Below are 19,212 nucleotides of genomic sequence, written 5' to 3'. Positions count from 1 at the left end.
AAATGTGTTGTCATCTCACCGAATTTAACGCAGGCTGTAAAGTATCAACCCGCTGAGTTGTCAATAAGGCACAAAGATTGTGTATTAAATGTGAGAGGTCACTCCTGTTTATTTTTGTCAGCCAAACTGTTGCACTGAAGCACATGGTGTTGTTGTAGAAGAACTTGTTTATTAAGCTTGATCATCATTAGCAACAAGTAAACACCATGTTTTTAAATGTGTTTTTTTTTTCATTTCACAAAGTTAGTACTTCAAAACCCATCCCTGTGATATAGCATTTCTGTTAATGTTTTATGGTGTTTAGTTGATTCCTATACAACATATTTCGGCTCAAACTCTTAACGAATCTGTCCTAATACAGCATGTTCATGTAGATACATTTAGGTCATGTAAATGTAAAAACCTTTAAAAAAAATACCTGTCTCTATCAAAAGGCAAAAATAGAGATAAAGGCATAAAGGCCTCATGTAATGAGAAAAAGCTGTCCCGTCGATAGAATGAACAAAAACACAAGTATTTGTCTTTAAATATATGGATAACGTTTATCAGAATCAGAAGTCAGAATCAGAAATAGGGGGAATTCAGACTAATTTACTAGTTAAAGGACGGTGTTGCGTTCACACTCCACCCTAACACTGTTTTACCTAACATAATGAATAATCGTGATTAATAATTGGGATTTCAATATTGATAAAAATAATTGTGATTGTTATTTGGCCCATAATCGTACAGCTCTATGTGTAAGATGAGATCTCATACTATTCTATTTGCGTCTTTTATTCGGGCTCCAGTACTCTGGAATGCCCTATGAGTAACAGTTACAGATGCTACCTAAGAAGAAGCATTTACGTCCCATCTTAAAACTCATTCGTAGACTCTGGCCTCTAAATAGACCCCTTTTTAGACATCAACATTCAAGATGATCTCCTGCTGGTCTTCCAATGGACTGGACTTTCACATGAAGTCGGCACCCGGGGTGACCACCAACTTATGCATCAGTCGATGACGTCTCTGCGCCCCAATGTGTCTACATGCAAGAGAATCCCCTGCTGGCCGCACTATGGAATAGACTCTCACATTATTAACTGTATCCACTCAGCATCCAATGCACTGGTCACTCACTGGTCCCCACATCTGCGGTCCCACTCAAAGTTTCTCGTTGTTCTCATTGGGTTGAGTTTTTTCTTGCCCTGATGTGGGATCTGAGGCGAGGATGTCGTTGTGGCTTGTGCAGCCTTTTGAGACATTTGCGATTAAGGGCTATATAAGTAAACTTTGATTGATTGATCTCATACATTAACACTATTTTTTATCTGTATGGACCAAAAGTGCAGTTACGTCTTATGGCCATCAGGTGCCATCTTGCAAAAATTCCTACATCCATCCATCCATCCATTTTCTATTGCTTGTCTCTCTCGGACTCCCGGCATTTGTTTATATTTGTTTATCTCTTACATGTATGTTTATAAGGTGATATTTTGTCAAATGTTCACATTTATTTGTATTTATTTATGTTATTATTTTGTTTCTGCGATTTTACTTTGTTTATAATGCTCAGCAAGTCTTTTTTGTCCATGTTTAAAAATAAATATATTTGACATGTGATTCTGTTGTTTATCGTTTTACTTTATCTTTGCCTAACAGCATCTTTGAGGACATATGTTGTCTTTTACAAATGTGAAAATACTGTAAGCATGTCACTTTTATAGAATGTGTTTTTTAATATTCGAAGATGAATGTGCCTACCGGTGTTCTCATTCATCCAGGTTATTGTTATTCTCATGCAGGGTTTTAGGGTATACTGGTAATAACAAAGTATCGCGGTACTAATGAATTAAAAACGGTACTATACTGCCTATGGAAAATACCAGTACTATTTTTTCCCATTTGCATGCTGCTATGCGCCGCTGACATAGTCAAGGTGCATGTTGAGTGTGTCAGCGCGCACACAGAGTGCATACAAGCAGATACAGAGTGGAAACAAACAATGGCAAAAAACGGTCAAAACAGTCCACTGGATAATAAAGACGGTACGTGAAGTGCAATATGGAGGTATTTTGACTTCAAAACTAATGACAAAGGAGAAGCTTTAAACATGGAAGCAAGCACTGCTTTAAAAATGCCTCGCCAAAGGTGGCAACACTGTATTGCACTCAAACTTCCAATAACAAGCATCCTGACCTGCACAAGGAGTTCAGAGAGTGACAGGTAATATAGTTAACCAGCTTCCCTGTTGTGCACGTACAGATACATGGGCGCACACACAGCCGGTTGGCTTATTGCCAACTATTAACGCATACTGAACCGCGTAAATGAATGCAAGTGAAATTATTTAATTTTCCAATAAATTCCTACAATTTCCATTTTATCTTAAACAATGTTTATTGATACCGTTACATCCGAAGTATCTAGTACCGGCACCAAAATATCGGTATCGGGACAACTGATCAGTTGACTGTTCAGTTTGTCTTAGAAGACATTTGACTTCTCATCCAATTAGTTTTTAATCAGTTTATGCTTATAGACTTAAATTGGTCAGATCTAGTCTGAACGCTTGGTGCCAAGGTCCTAACTACTTATCCTGTAACAGTTTAGGGTCGTTGTCGTGCTGAAAGATGAACCGTTCAAGAACACTCTGAAGCAGGATTTCCAGGATGTCTCTGTACATTTCTGCATTCATATTTCCCTATATCCTGACTATGGCTGGGCTATATGACAGAAAAAATTATCACGATTAATGTTTTCATATCATCCGATCTCGATCAATACCACAATTGTATTTTTTTTATTACAGGTGGATTGTCCTGTGCAGGATTTTACCGAGGACCGCATCCCTACTGTTTACAACTGCAATATCTTGTAGCGACATTTCCGTTTTGTTTGATTGACGTCATATAAGCTGACAGATGACAACTGTCATTTTGTTCGTACAATTGTGTTTACCAGAGGTGCAACGGTACAGGTAGGGATGATGTTCGTTAAGAAATTATCGAGTTTGAGCCCATTATCGAATCCTTTTATCGAACCGATTCCGTATCGAATCTCTTATCAAATCCAGATAGGTTGTTGTGTGTGCACTGAGTTCCAAAAGCCATAGATGTTATATGACTGGGCCGGCACGCTGTTTACATGGAGGAAAAGCGGACGTGACTGATGACAGCATGCGGCCGTAATAGGGTGAAGGCTTCAGGTGAGAGAGGACGCTAAAGGCACGCCCCCAGAGAGCATATAGTGCTGCTATGTGCGTTGTAAATTTAAAAAATGCCGACAAACACATCACCAACATGGACGAGGTGCCGCTCACTTTCGACATCCTGGTGAAGCACACTGGAGAATAAGGGGACCAGCACTGTAGCGAATCCATACGCACAACGGGGCAAGAGAAGTCAGCTTTTACTGTTGTGCTAGCTTGCTATGCTAATGGACAACAAGACTGACTTTGAAAATGAGGAGATGGAATCTGGCGTGTTTGATAGAGAACTTTCCCAGCTGTTCATTTCGGACACAGAAGATGAGGACTTTGGTGCATTTGTGGATGAGGATTGATCAAAAAATAATGTGAGTACATTGATAAATACTTCAATAAAGTACAACAGAACTCAGCTTTACTCCTGCTGCCTTTTTAAAACAGCGTCAATGCATGCTACCGTATGTTTTAAGCTAGCGTATGTTTTAAGCTAGCGTATGTTTTAAGCTAGCGTATGTTTAACCATGCCTGCGCCCAAAAATATGCTGCGCCTTATTTATGCGTTAAATACAGAAATAGCACCCGTAACTGACACAGCGCTTTTTAATACAGTGCGGCCTATGGTCGCGAAAATACGGTATAGTGGCTTCGATAACGGGAACCGGTTCTCAAAAAGGGATTCGAATCCATGGAATCGAATCTTTTATTATCGAACAATCGGGAGAACCGGTTTCGAACATCTTTCCTAGGTACAGGTAACCCGCGTTACGATTCGTATCTCGCTTTTAGGGCCACGGTTTAGCTTTTTTTTTCGATACATTTTGTGGGCGTAAAGAGAACAACCTTCTTTCCTCTCAAAGTTATTGAGTTTTTTTGCTTGTCATCACAAACATTCTGGTATCACTGGTGTACTGAATACTATGACTTTTATTTCAAGTTAACTAAACAACACTTTCAAATGGTAAATTATTTTTTGTATTCTTTGGTTACTTGTATACATCAGTGCTTCAAAACAGTGTTTTGTCAAACAGCACGCGGCAACCCAGATTGTGGAGTTTTTTTTAAAACCCAATTACTGTAGTTTTTATTTAATAAAAGTATATTAAAGTGCAGTTTGAATTTTAGGTACTTTAAAATAACGTGCACAACACATAAAGCTAAGTTCAACAATTATTTCAGTAACAAATTGTTTTTAACCACCAACTCAAAAATTATTTGAACACAAAGTGTCTGTTTGCAAAGTTTTTTAGGACATGTAGGAATTTAATCTTTGCAGACAAATGAACAAAATATTTAGTTATATGAAAATGCCTTTTGCTGAATAAATTAGTAGGTGTGTTTATTCTCCCATCAATCAATCAATCAATGTTTATGTATATAGCCATAAATCACAAGTGTCTCAAAGGGCTGACCAATACAGTAGTTCAGTCACAAAGACATTCTGTGCCTGCCTGCAAGTCCGCATTCAAGGCAGGATTACTGGTGATTGTCACTAAAGTCGCTGCTCTTTCTCAATGTTGTGTTTCAACTTCTATGCTAGTGTTACACACATGTATCTATTTTATTCTTCTGGGCTTCACTTCCAGCTGTGTAAGGGGAACGAGGTACAACATTGTCATTATGGGGTATTGTGTGTGGAATTTTGAGGACAAATATGAATGTATTCCATCCATCCATCCATCCATCCATCAATTTTCTACCTCTTGTCCTTTACAGGGTCGGGGTGTGCTGGAGCTGCACACGGGCGGAAGGTGGGGTACGCCCTGGACAAGTCGCCACCTCATCGCAGGGCCAACACAGATAGACAGACAACATTCACACTCACATTCACACACTAGGGCCAATTTAGTGTTGCCAATCAACCTATCCCCAGGTGCATGTCTTTGGAGGTGGGAAGAAGCCGGAGTACCCGGAGGGAACCCACGCAGTCACAGGGAGAACATGCAAACATCCCGAGCCCAGGATCAAACCCAGGACCTCTTCATTGTGAGGCACACGTACTAACCCCAGTTTCACCGTGCTGCCCCATTACAGTATTATCTTGCAAATTACAATTCAGTTATGAGTACAACTCCCAGTACATTTATCAATGCAATTAAAAGCACAATTAAAACCTTTTTTTATTCCATTTTGGAATAAAGCTGTTACACTTCTCCAAAGTGGGCTGGCTCAGGGTAGAGGACAGAGTAAAACAACTTGCACTGAGCCTAGTCTATAAAATCCGCTACACCTCCCTGATACCGTAGTACATGTCAAACTACTTCCTTAACGTAAATGACCGCCATAACCATAACACCAGGGGGAGCTCCACTAACCACGTTAAACCCAGATTCCGATCTAACAAAGGTCTTAACTCATTCTCTTTCTATGCCACATCAATGTGGAATGCACTCCCAACAGGTGTAAAAGAAAGGGCATCTCTATCCTCCTTCAAAACCACACTAAAACAACACCTCCAGGCAACTTCAACCCTAAACTAACACCCTCCCTTCCACATCATACCTCTTCGGATTGTAAATAATCAAATGTAAATAATCAAATGTAAATAATCAAATGTAGACACGTTTTCTTATACTTTCTGATCTCTCTCTCTGTGTGTCCACAGACATATACTACCAAGTCAGTCCTACATTGTCTAATGTCCATTTCTCTGATGATGCAATTGTTGATGACTGAAGTGTTGATACCAAACAATCCTAACCCAATTCTTTTTTTCTAAGAAAGCAGGGAATCTTGTTCCGCGCTAACTCAATGCTCACGAGGCAGGAATTGACGTGGCTTGCCGAGGAAAAGGTATTGTACAGTATTTGGTACTGACAATACTGGGAAAAGAATCAGGTATTGATGTATTTTTTGTGAGTTGGTATGGACTATCCATACTTTTGACAACCCTACTTAGCACATACATGCTATACTAAAGCAGACTTTATTAGCTTTGTTGGTGTGGCCTTGAACTTTCTTTGTAATGTAATGTCCATCTTCATTTTTTTTCTTCCACATGCTAATAAAAACAAGCCGCGGGCTGCAAACGGCACCCGAGTCGCGTTTTGGACAGCCCCTGTGCAGGTGAAGGATGGCATTTTCACGGTGTATTCTGTGGTAAAGTGCTTTTCAAGCACGCTGACAGGAGGCAGAGCATGAATGACAATGCGTCCTGTCGTCTCCCCGCTAGCATCTCCTTTAACGTACATCATTCACTCTCACAACGCGTTTTGTCGTGTTGCTACGGCTAAAAAAAACGGAGTGTGGTAAAACGTTACATTAGTGTCGTGTGCGGCGGGGAAAAGACGAGTATTGAGCCCACACGGCGGCAGGTTTGGCGGTAAAAGTGCTGCAGTGAGAAAAGAAATTCGCTCGCCCACCTCGTCCTGCTGCGGGGGATTATTGGCTCTCTGCTTCGGCTGCTCCTTGCTGGCTGTCATGGTGGAAAGTCCAGATCGGTCCAATGTGTGCTTTACCGCCGCAAAGCAGGATGCTAAAGATTCTCATCAACTGAGGAGGGTGAGGAGGAGGAGGAGGAGGATGTCGTCAGCAGTGAGATGCAGGAGAACATCTGACCAGAGGACAAGAGCAGCTCCTTCTAGAACACCTTGATGTCCGCGCCTTGGAGGAGGTATGTGCAGGAGGAGCTGACTGACTGTTCATGTGCTGGAATGTATTAACCCTTAAATACGTATTTCAAACAATGGTGGGTATTATTATAGGAAATGACTGACTTTTTTCGACTAGTCGAAACATATAACACATTGATGTGAAATCAATCAAGGGGTAACAAATATGGATCATCACGTCAGGCTTTCTTTAATAATAGAGCTATGTGTGTACATTTTTTTAAACTTAATTGATTTACATGAAACCACTATTCTCAGATAGGTCGTGTAAATGTCATTTTCCTGTGATAAATATTAAGAAAGTTATGGATTTTAAAAACCAATGAAAATGCACTAATTTAGTGTCAACTTATTTTTTACAATGGGGCTCAAGATGTGACCTTTTTGTTAACCTCTTAAGGCCCAGGCTGTTTGTTTACATGATTTTTTTTATTTCTCTTTGCTATTTGGGCTTATTGGACCCTAATTAGATTAAAAACTAAAAATCATCTTTTTATATGATGTACTTAGTCCATAAGTAACAAATGTGTACTTCATGTGTAGTGACATGCTATTTTTTATTTTGACAGTTTTTTTTCCAAATTCCATTGTATGTTATACTCTTCTGACACCACCAGTCAGGGGCGCCAAAAAGGGGGGGTAAAGGAGACGGATTCTAGGGGCCCATGATGGAGGGGGGCCCAGAGAGGCCCCTAATGATGATGAAATTATAATACAGAAAAAATAATGACACTAAAATATTAACTAAGATATAATCACACATGTTTTATTTTCCATGTCCTGGTAACAATACCTTTATTTGTTTTGGAAGCATCAACACCTGCAGGGCCCTTCCTTCCCCCCTTCTATTTACGTAAAATGGTTCAGTCCGCATTGCCGGCAGTACGTCGGACACGTTTCCATTGAGGGTCGGACTCCGCCAAGGCTGCCTTTTGTCACCGATTCTGTTCATAACTTTTGACATTTGACAGAATTTCTAGGTGCAGTCAAGGCGTTGAGGGGATCCAGTTTGGTGGCTGCAGGATTAGGTCTCTGCTTTTTGCAGATGATGTGGTCCTGATGGCTTCATCTGGCCAGGATCTTCAGCTCTCACTGGATCGGTTCGCAGCCGAGTGTGAAGCGACTGGGATGAGAATCAGCACCTCCAAGTCCGAGTCCATGGTTCTCGCCCGGAAAAGGGTGGAGTGCCATCTCCGGGTTGGGGAGGAGATCTTGCCCCAAGTGGAGGAGTTCAAGTACCTCGGAGTCTTGTTCACGAGTGAGGGAAGAGTGGATCGTGAGATCGACAGGCGGATCGGTGCGGCGTCTTCAGTAATGCGGACGCTGTATCGGTCCGTTGTGGTGAAGAAGGAGCTGAGCCGCAAGGCAAAGCTCTCAATTTACCGGTCGATCTACGTTCCCATCCTCACCTATGGTCATGAGCTTTGGGTTATGACCGAAAGGACAAGATCACGGGTACAAGCGGCCGAAATGAGTTTCCTCCGCCGGGTGGCGGGTCTCTCCCTTAGAGATAGGGTGAGAAGCTCTGTCATCCGGGAGGAGCTCAAAGTAAAGCCACTGCTCCTCCACATCGAGAGGAGCCAGATGAGGTGGTTCGGGCATCTTGTCAGGATGCCACTCGAACGCCTCCCTAGTGTTTAGGGCACGTCCGACCGGTAGGAGGCCACGGGGAAGACCCAGGACACGTTGGGAAGACTATGTCTCCCGGCTGGCCTGGGAACGCCTCGGGATCCCCCGGGAAAAGCTAGACGAAGTGGCTGGAGAGAGGGAAGTCTGGGCTTCCCTGCTTAGGCTGCTGCCCCTGCGACCCGACCTCGGATAAGCGGAAGAAGATGGATGGATGGATGGATGGATGGATGGTTCAGTCCGACTGGATCAGCTGCAGGTAGAGCACCGGCGATTTGTCACAGACAGCGCCACAGCGGGCAAAGCAGAGGAGACATCAGTATGCCTCAAAAATCAGGCAGCCAAAAAAGAAAGGAAAAGAAAATAAGAGAGGAGAAGGAGTTGAAGGGTCGACAATATGTCACCCAATATTTCCAAAAAAAAGGTGGGTTTGTTAGTTGTGGTGGAAAGTTATGCATATTAACTTTGTCTCTGTCTGTGGTAATAAGCCAGCTCACTTTTCTCACCATGTTAGCTCAAGAAAACTCTGGATTTTTACATTTTACTGCTATATTAGTTAAATAATCAGTCCAGTCAAACATTTATCAAGCTGTTCTTATTGAATAATAGTTGATCTCCCCTCTACTGTACATGTAAACTGTGATGCTGTTCTCCTTTCAAAAATATGGTAATGATAGTCAAAAATACCATTAAAATGCATAATTGTATGTAAAATAGCATCAAAAAATGTTGCCGCTGTGTTGGGGGCCTGTAAAGATTATTTTCATGGGGCCCAAAATCCCTAGCGGCGCCCCTGCCACCAGTTAGCAGTATAAGTGTCCATATGTCGGCATAAGACCCCAATTCAGTAGTGTACACAATTTTGGAAATAAGAGCTAAAAGGTGCTGTCCACGCATGTGGCCACTAAGGCCTTTAGAGGTTAAAGGCCTACTGAAATGAAATTGTCTTATATAAACGGGGATAGCAGGTCCATTCTATGTGTCATACTTGATCATTTCGTGATATTGCCATATTTTTGCTGAAAGGATTTAGTAAAGAACATCGACGATAAAGTTCGCAACTTTTGGTCACTGATAAAAAAGCCTTGCCTGTACCGGAAGTAGCGTGACATCACAGGTTGAAGAGCTCCTCACATCTGCACATTGTTTACACCAGCAGCGAGAGTGATTCGGACCGAGAAAGCGACGATTACCCCATTAATTTGAGCGAGAATGAAAGATTTGTGGATGAGGAATGTGAAGGATTAGAGTGCAGTGCAGGACGCCAGGATGTATCTTTTTTCGCTCTGACCGTAATTTAAGTACAAGGGCTCATTGGATTCCACACTTTCTCCTTTTTCTATTGTGGATCACGGATTTGTATTTTAAACCACCTCGGATACTATTTCCTCTTGAAAATGAGAGTCGAGAACGTGAAATGGACATTCACAGTGACTTTTATCTCCACGACAATACATCGTCGAAGCACTTTAGCTTCAGAGCTAAAGTGATAGCATCGTGCTTAACTGCGGATAGAAACAGAAGAAATAAGCCCCTGACTGGAAGGATAGACCGAAGATCAACAATACTACTATTACTTCTACTATCAGGAGACACCGAACTATACCCTGGACCTGTAACCACACGGTTAATGCTTTCCAGCCTGACGAAGCCTAGCTATGCTGTTGCTAATGAGGCCATTGAAGCTAACTTAGCTACGGGATCTCGACAGAGCTATGCTAAAAACATTAACTTTCCACCTACGCCAGCCCTCATCTGCTCATCACCACCCGTGCTCACCTGCGTTCCAGCGATTGACGGCGCGACAAAGGACTTCACCACGATCATCGGTGCGGTCGGCGGCTAGCGTCGGATAGCGCGTCTGCTATCCAACTCAAAGTCTCCTGGTTGTGTTGCTGTAGCCAGCCGCTAATACACCGATCCCACCTACAGCTTTCTTCTTTGCTGTCTCCATTGTTCATTAAACAAATTGCAAAAGATTCACCAACACAGATGTCCAGAATACTGTGGAATTTTGCGATGAAACGAACGACTTAAGCTGGCCACCGTGCTGTTCCAAAATGTCTGCTACAATCCGTGACGTCACGCGCAAACGTCATCATACCGAGAAGTTTTCAGCCGGATATTTCCCGGGAAATTTAAAATTGCACTTTATAAGTTAACCCGGCCGTATTGGCATGTGTTGCAATGTTAAGATTTCATCATTGATATATAAACTATCAGACTGCGCGGTCGGTAGTAGTGGGTTTCAGTAGGCCTTTAAAGATGTCATCATTTCTTTATATTTACCCTATTTTGAAAAAAAAGTTGGTCTTATTGAAAGGCTTGCTTATACAAACAAACAAAAAAAAGGGGTTTCACTGTTACGATGTATTTTTATTTTTATTAAATTCATGAAATGAATGGATTTTATTTATCTAGTGTTTGTTTAGGCTACATTCAAACTGCAGGGTCTGATGTCCAATTTAAATGTTTTTGTCAAATTCAATGTTTTTAATGGCAGTTGACATTACAAAAAAATTAGATTTAAGAGGTAGTCACCTGAAATGGTTTTCACTTCACAGGTGTGCTTGAAGCTCATCGAGAGAATGCCAAGAGTGTGCAAAGCAGAATGTATTAACCCTTAAAGAAGATATTCAAACAATGGTGGGTATTATTATAGAAAATGACTGACTTTTTTCGACTGGTCGATGTTAAAGATGTACATATATTAAAGAACATATTGATGTGAAATCAATGAAGTGGTGACAAACATGGATTATCACGTCAGGCTTTCTTTAACAATAGAGCTATGTGTGCACATTTTTTAACACTTAATTGATTTACATGAAACCACTATTTTCAGATAGGTCTTGTAAATGTCATTTTCCTGTGATAAATATTAAGAAAGTTATGGATTTTAAAAACCAGTGAAAATGCACTAATTTATTGTCAACTTCTTCTTTACAATGGGGCTCAAGATTTTAGCTGTGACCTTTTTGTTAAAGATGTCATAATTTCTTAATATTTACCCTATTTTGAAAAAAAGTTGGTATTATTGGAAAGCTTGCTTATACAAACAAACAGAAAAAAGGGGTTTCACAGTTACGGTGTATTTTTATTTTGATTAATTGTTACGGCTCAAGCTCCTGCTGCCACACAGTCTGCTGTGCGCTCCTCTGAGCGCGCCTCTGGACACGCTCTCCTGCAGCAATCAACACACCTGCCACTGATGAGAACTCCACGCCCTTCATAAGCCAGTGGATCCTGCGTTCCAGTGCCAGAATGTAGCTACTTGTTTCGTACAGTAAGCCCTACACGTCTCCAGCTCTCCTCGCCTATGTGCTTCCTTGCTCTCTGTGTTTCCCCTCTGTGCTCATCGTCTTGTGTCCTGTGTCGTCACCCTGCAGCTCCTCTTCGTTCCCTGGATTTGAGCTGTGTGTCTCGTCTCCCCGTATTCCCTCCAGTCTTCTTGCTGCCTTTCTGGATTTCGACCCCTCGCCTGGACATGGATTTTGACGCCTTGCTCCTGCCCACGGACCTCTTGCTTGCCCAGGGACCTCCGAAATTGCCTTGCTCCTTCTGTACTTCTTCACCTTCCTCAACACGCACCTTCAACAACTCCTGGTAACACTCAGCTAAACACAACACATAGTCACACCACACGTATTGGGATTACTTGCACACGTCATTCTATTATTTTAATAAACACGCCTAAGGCTAAGCGACGTCCCTGTCCCAGTGCCGTTTCCTTCTCCACCGCACGTAACATTAAATTCATGAAACTAATGGATTTGGTTTATATATCAATCAATCATCAATCAAAGTTTACTTATATAGCCCTAAATCACGAGTGTATCAAAGGGCTTCACAAGCCACGACATCCTCGGCTCGGATCCCACATCAGGGCAAGAAAAAACTCAACCCAATGGGATGACAATGAGAAACCTTGGAGGGGACCACAGATGTGGGGGCGGCGTTCGTGCCTGTCTGTTCCGGCCTTGCGCTGTGGGGTCTGTGTCGGTGGCTTGATGTTGGGGCTGCGCAGCCCTCTTGTTTGGTGTGGGTGCTGTGTCTCGGTTGTATGGGCGGTGGTGTATTTGTGCGAGTTTGGACTGGGGAGTGAAGTTTTTTAGTGGAGGTGGTGTTGATGTCTCTTGTTTGCGTGTTGGCGTTTGGGCTGACTGGCGAGCTGGCGCTGGCTGGTCTCCATGGTCCTCTTGGTGTGTGGTTGTCGGTTGCGGTTTTTCGTCATTTTGATTTAATCGGGTGGTGCTGGTTGTCGAGGTATTGCAGCCTTTGTTTTCGCTGCCGTTTGTTTCTGATGTGGGTACCCGTGGCTGCTGCGAGTGCGGGGGGTGGCCAATGTTATAGTTTGTGGCAGCGCATGCCCGTGGTGACTGTCGGGGCTGGCGGACTTGCCGTCTTCGTTCTCGTTTCTTGTCGTGTTGGTTGGTTTGTCGGGTGCGGCCTTGTTGGGGTTTGTCTGTGGGAGGAAAGGGGGGTGCGGCCAGACCTGTGGGAGGGGGGGAGGTGATTTGTTGGTTCTTGATGGGCAGTGGGTTCCGGGGCTGGATCGCTGCCTTGCTTGTATATGGATTTGTTAGTGTATATATGTGTGTATGTATGTACAGTATGTATGTAATTATTATATATATATGTGTGTGTATGTATATATATATATATATATATATATATATATATATATATATATATATATATATATATATATATATATATATATATATATATATGTGTGTGTGTGTATGTATGTAGGTATGTACTGTATATATATATATATATATATATATATATATATATATATATATATATATATATATATATATATATATATATATATATATATATATAGGTATATGTGTGTGTATGTATGTAGGTATGTATATTTGTATGTGTGTATATAAACGCCGCAATTTCCCCCTCTGTCTTCCTTGTTTTTCTTCTTTTTATCCCCTCCTGCTGCGGTCCCGCTGCACCAAACATTAATTTAAATCCATACAATAAAGTCAAATACAAATAGGGCAACAAAAGAAGTATCCCACACTTCTATTTTGTAAAGTAAAGCTGTACAACAGATATGGGCATCTACATCAACAACATGATTTGCCTGACTGGCTGGACAGGACAAAAAAAAACCTTAAACACTATGTAAAGTGCTCTGAATCTCTAGGGAAAAAAGCGCTATATAAAATATAATTTGCATGTGTTCATGAAACACACAAATGAGTCCTGTCCCTTTGAGAAAATACTCCTGCTCTCAACTCATAATGTGTGTGATATAGTAAGAGCCAAACAAGTACTAAATATTGAGTGAAAATAATAAAATTGTGTGTTCTATTAGTGGGCGGGTGATTTACTAAGACTGTTTGTACAATTAATAACAAGTGCAAATGAAGTGCAGACTGCCATTTTTAGATGAGTATACCGGCAGTCACATGGAGACATTACACATTCATAATAATAATAATAATGGATTGGATTTATATAGCACTTTTCTAGACACTCAAAGCGCTTCACAGAGAAGTGAGAACCCATCATTCATTCACACCTGGTGGTGGTAAGCCACTTTTACAGCCCCAGCTACCCTGGGGTAGACTGACGGATGCGTGGCTGCCAGTTTGCGCCTACGGCCCCTCATTCACCAGTGTGAGCGGCACTGGGGGCAAGGGTGAAGTGTCATGCCCAATGACACAACGGCAGTGATTTGGATGGCAAGAGGTGGGGAGCTAACCTGCAACCCTCAGGTTTCTGGCACAGTCGCTCTATCACTACGCCATGCCGCTCCATGACATTATTTGCTCCAACTGTCCAGCCTGTGCTGATTTGTTATGTTGTGGAATATGCAGCATACAGGAAAAAATACAAGCCACCTTTTCTGGGCGAAATAAATGAGTGATTATCTGGACAACAGAACTATTTTAGCATGCCCGAAGTTGTGCTCTGGAAGGTGTTGGTGTTGTAATGGTGTGTCTGGAAAGATCCAGACTGATCCAGAAAATATATAATGCAAGACGTTGTTACAATTGTTTACAGTCGCAAGGATACATTTCCCAATACTCAGGTCACTTTTTCAAAACTCTTCACACAGTGAGCACAACAGAAGTATAAATGGGCTAAACCGAGGATCAATTATCATTGCTTTGGCACAAAAGGCATTCAATGACTTAATCTTTCAAATTACATTAATTATTTTCTCACTTTAACACAACAACCGCCAAAACTCTGTGTACTTACAGGCCAATTTGCACATGCTTATATACTGTTTTCAAAACTGTTCAACTTAAGTTCAAAACAATAACATAATACACACTTGAATAAGACAGCAATTTGCTACAATTCTACAATAATATTTGAATGAAATATATTTAAAATCGTAAAATTAGATGCTATAAAAACAATTGGACAATTCCACCATCCACATGATCCAATGTCCCTCCTGGACACAATGAATGCTGGATGCCTGGACATATCAGCAGAAGATTGCCAGGGATGGATCAGAAGATTTTTTCCTAGGTGTATTTCCCTAGATCAGTGGCCCCAACCACCGGTCCGTGGATCGATTGGTACCGGGCCGCACAAGAAATTTAATTTGTTTTTATTTTTTATTCTTTTATTAAATCAACATAAAAAACACAAGATACACTTACAGATAGTGCACCAACCCAAAAAACCTCCTTCCCCTCATTCACACTCATTTGTACACAAGGGTTGTTTCTTTCTGTTATTAATATTTCTGGTTCCTACATTATATATCAATATAGATCAATACAGTCTGCAGGGATACAATCTGTAAGCACACATGATTGTATTTTTTTATGACAAAAAAAACAAAAACACCTGGGGGTTTTTTTCAGTGCACAAAAAATAATTAAATACATCAAATATATTGCAGCATTCTGCATCATGTCTGATTCATTCCAGTAACATATATTTTGCTGTGAATTATAAACAGAGATGTCCTTGTTTCACTCAAGAAAACATTGTCAAATGCTACCTGTTGTTATGTTTTTTAGCTCATTGTTTTGTGGGTGGAAAAGTGTCTGTCAACCTTTGTTAGTGTTCTGGAAGAATGAGTTGATTTGAGACATGTATGAAGGGATTTGCTAATTTTAGTGCATTTTGAAAGTGAAATAAACTGATGTGATGAGCTGAAAGTTGGTTTGGAGAACTGTGTGAAGAGTTTTGAAAAAGTGATCTAAGTATTGGAAAATGTGTCCTAGCAACAGTAAAAAAAAACTGTAATAAAGTGAGGCCCAACAAAGTTGTTTTGTTTGGCTTTTAAAAGGGTGGCTTACCAAATGTAATATATTGCGTAGTATAGTCATACTGATATCTTCCAAGCTTACACAATCATTGATGGTGTATCCGCAAGGCTAACTAATTGCCATATATCAAACGTGACAATCTCCACAAAGGTTGCTTTGATTCATCTAGTAAACCGATTAATTTGATTAGAAAAAAGATAATCAAATTAGCTCTGCTTTGATAATTTTTTTAATGAGTTTATTTCATAAAAAGTCCGCAAGACTGCTCCAATAGAGCGTGCATGTTAGCAATGCACCTATAACGATGTAGGTTGCTCTGCAGGTGATGTGTGTGTGTGTGTGTGTGTGTGTGTGTGTGTGTGTGTGTGTGTGTGTGTGTGTGTGTGTGTGTGTGTGTGTGTGTGTGTGTGTGTGTGTGTGTGTGTGTGTGTGTGACTGTGTGTGTGTGTGTGTGTGTGTGTGTGTGTGTGTGTGTGTGTGTGTGTGTGTGTGTGTGCGTGAGTATCTGCATGAGTGCGCGTGTGTGTGTCTGTGTGTGTGCGTGAGTATCTGCATGTGGCTGTGTGTGTGTGTGAGTGTGTTTGTGTGTGTGTGTTTAAGTGTGTGTGCTTATCTGCATGTGTGCGCGCATGTGTGTGTGTGTGTGTGTGTGTGTGTGTGCGTGAGTATCTGCATGTGTGCGTGTGTGCGTGTGTGTGTGTGTGTGTGTGTGAATGTGTGTGTGTGCGTGAGTATCTGCATGTGTGCGCGCATGATTCTGTGTGTGCGTGCGTGCGTCTGTGCGTGTTTGTGCAGCAGAGTCCTTATAGAGATGGGTCAAATAAGAGGGAGAAAGAGAGGTTTGGTGATCGTTTAAAACAAGAATAAAAAGTCTACTTTGGTAGCTTACACCATCTTTTATATTTGCATAACACATTTTTTGTGACGACCGGGTCGCATCGTGATGCAGGGTTTGTTCTCCCAGGAATGCAGACGGGCTTCGGACACAGCTTGCAGGTAGGAAATGATTTATTTAAGAAACAAATCATACTGTCAGGGTTGTCCCTGAAAGTTTGGTCAAGTTTTAGTTTTTTCTCTGTGTTTGTTTTATTTCCTGTCAGCACACTTCTTTTGGTTCAGTTTCCTGTTTCTCTCTGAGTGCTGTCCCCTCAGCTGTGGCTGATTGGCACCTGACCACACCTGGTGCCAATCAGCCAGCTGCTATTTATACCTGGCCTGCCCTCCAGTCACTGCTGGATTAGTGTAGTGTCTACCTGTCAATGTCACTACTACCTGTCACTATACTTCGTTGTAGCTCTGTCTACTTTTGTTCACTCCGCTCTAGTCATAGTTCCTTCGTGTCACAGTAAGTGTTTTTGTTTCTTGTCCACAGTTAGCCTTTGTGCTATTTTAGTTTATAGCCTAGTTTGTTCTCCGCCTTGTGCGCGCCTTTTGTTTGAACCCTTTTGTTTGTTTTTCGCCGTAGTATTTTAATTAAATCATGTTTTCTCGCATAATGCCTGCCATCATCTCTGCACCTTGGGGTTCGTCACCAACAAACTTTGACACATACGGGAACAAACAAAAACATGCTCATAGCACGGAAAGCGAAAACCAAAGGGACTAGCGTGGGAGCTAGCAAGCAAAATAGCCTAACGTGGAAGCTAGCAGGAATCAAAATAGTCGTCTTCTGTTGCATAAAGCAAATTAGGAAGCCAGACCGAGTGAGGCCAGGGCATAGACTAAATAGCCCCCTGATTAGTGCCCGGACAACAGGTGAGCGTCCCGAACACTAACCAGAGGCAGGTGAGTGCAATCTGCCGTCATGGCAACTGAAACAAACAAAATCAAGAGGTGCTGAAAACACAAGTGACTAGAAAACGTAAACAGACTATGATCTGGGCAGCGGATTATACACTTTTTATTCAAACACATGTGAGGACATGTTAGCATCTACAGTTTGTATGTTAATACTAATGAATTAATACATTTTCAAATGTGTATAAGTTAAAAAATACATTGTCACTCCATGTATCATTCTTATCAGACAGTCTTTTTGTTTAATTTCCAAGGTTTCTCATTGTTCCCGTTGGGTTTAGTTTTTTCTTGCCTGGATGTGGGATCAGAGCCAAGGATGTCGTTGTGGTTAGTGCAGCCCTTAGAGACGTTTGTGATTAAGGCCTATATAAATAAACTTTGATTGATTGATTGATTGATTGATAATATTAGTTGTTAGTGTTACACTGCCATACTGTGTTTTTGTCACAATACAGTTGTGATCAAAAGTGTTATAATTTATTGATCCTGAAAATTTGAAGTATAAGTATTGGTATGATCAATACTGCCCCTGTAACTACTTGGTATTGGATAGATACTATAATTGTAGTCTCACCCCAAATCAATCAATCAATGAAATTTTATTAATACATCCCTTAATCACAGGTGCCTCAAAGGGCTTCTCAAACTCATCCTCTGATTTAAACCCACATCCTGGCAAGGAAGTGTCACGTCGGGGTCGCATGTTACTGCGTGGTCGTTCTCCCAGGATGCAGACGGAACACTTCGGACGACGCGTGCAGCTAAGAAAATGATATAATGTCCATAAATCATGCGGGATACAAACAAAAGAGCATCAGCGTGCCGGTAGCACGGGAAGCTAACAGAATAGCAAACAAGAAACGTCCAGCATATAATAAAGCTTAGTTCAGGAATCCAAATGGTAACCGACGTAGACTTTTGCATGAAAGCAAATAAGGAAGCCAGACTGATTGTGGCGAGAAACTGGAATAAATAGTTCTCTGATTAGTGCCCGGCAGTAGGTGAGCGTCCCGGACACTAATCAGAGGCAGGTGAAACTAATCAGCACCCATGGAAACCAAAACACAAACCCAGGGGTGCCGAAAACAGAAATGAGGTAGTCAAACTAACAGATCAGAACTAAAAAAAAACATGATCCGGGCAACGGATCATGACAGGAAGAACTCAAAAAACCTTAAAGGGGGAAAAAGAAGAAACCTTGAAAAGGAATCGCAGATGTAGGGATTTTCAGGGTGATTGGTTGCAATGGCTGTCAAGTGGGTACAGTTATTGAATTGTTAAATGAATACTGTTAAATTAATTACTTCTTAAATTAATATATATCATGGGGGGAGTGTATCTTCTTCCAGGTTCATCCAGTCAGCTCTGCAGAGAAGTCTATAGCTGTGCATGAAAGAGTGGTCCAACAAGGGGTCCATCTGGGGTCTCAACTCGGCTCAGCTACTGTAACACCTCCTACAGACTGGTACCTCTCCAAAGATTTTACCATGGCCAGCTGGTATTCTCTCCTGCCTGAAGAGGATAGCAGCTGGCCATGGTGAGAGCAGAAAAGCAGCAGATCAATTGGTCTAAAAAGGGGTCTTTTAAAGGCTGGAGTATACACATGAGTTTTTTGGCGGAACTTTAGTTTTTTTACTGAGGTAGCATCTCTAACTGTTGCTGGTAGGGCATTCCGAAGGGTACAAATCAATAAGCAACTAATGTAAAGTATTGAAACAACAGATGA

General features: G+C 41.5%; 1 protein-coding gene and 1 long non-coding RNA gene across 2 annotated transcripts in view; one reads left to right on the top strand and one right to left on the bottom strand.

Moving 5' to 3' along the window:
- The window catches only part of LOC133663368 (inactive dipeptidyl peptidase 10-like), a 257,121-nt gene extending 250,314 nt beyond the window's left edge, over window positions 1–6,807 (bottom strand). Inside the window, exon 1 of the mRNA XM_062067789.1 lies at window positions 6,550–6,807. Within this exon, the coding sequence (XP_061923773.1) occupies window positions 6,550–6,609 (60 nt within the window). The 5' untranslated portion in view covers window positions 6,610–6,807. The remainder of the gene's footprint in view (window positions 1–6,549) is intronic.
- LOC133663369 (uncharacterized) lies at window positions 6,350–12,126 on the top strand. Its single transcript, XR_009828290.1, has 3 exons — window positions 6,350–6,800; window positions 10,989–11,070; window positions 11,550–12,126. It is a non-coding gene; the product is annotated as an uncharacterized LOC133663369 (long non-coding RNA).
- Window positions 12,127–19,212: the final 7,086 nt, after the last annotated feature.

Source organism: Entelurus aequoreus, linkage group LG13 (genome assembly GCF_033978785.1).
Source record: "Entelurus aequoreus isolate RoL-2023_Sb linkage group LG13, RoL_Eaeq_v1.1, whole genome shotgun sequence".
Taxonomy (NCBI): domain Eukaryota; kingdom Metazoa; phylum Chordata; class Actinopteri; order Syngnathiformes; family Syngnathidae; genus Entelurus; species Entelurus aequoreus.
Note: the sequence above shows the minus strand (reverse complement) of the source record. Positions and strands in the feature narration are given on the sequence as shown.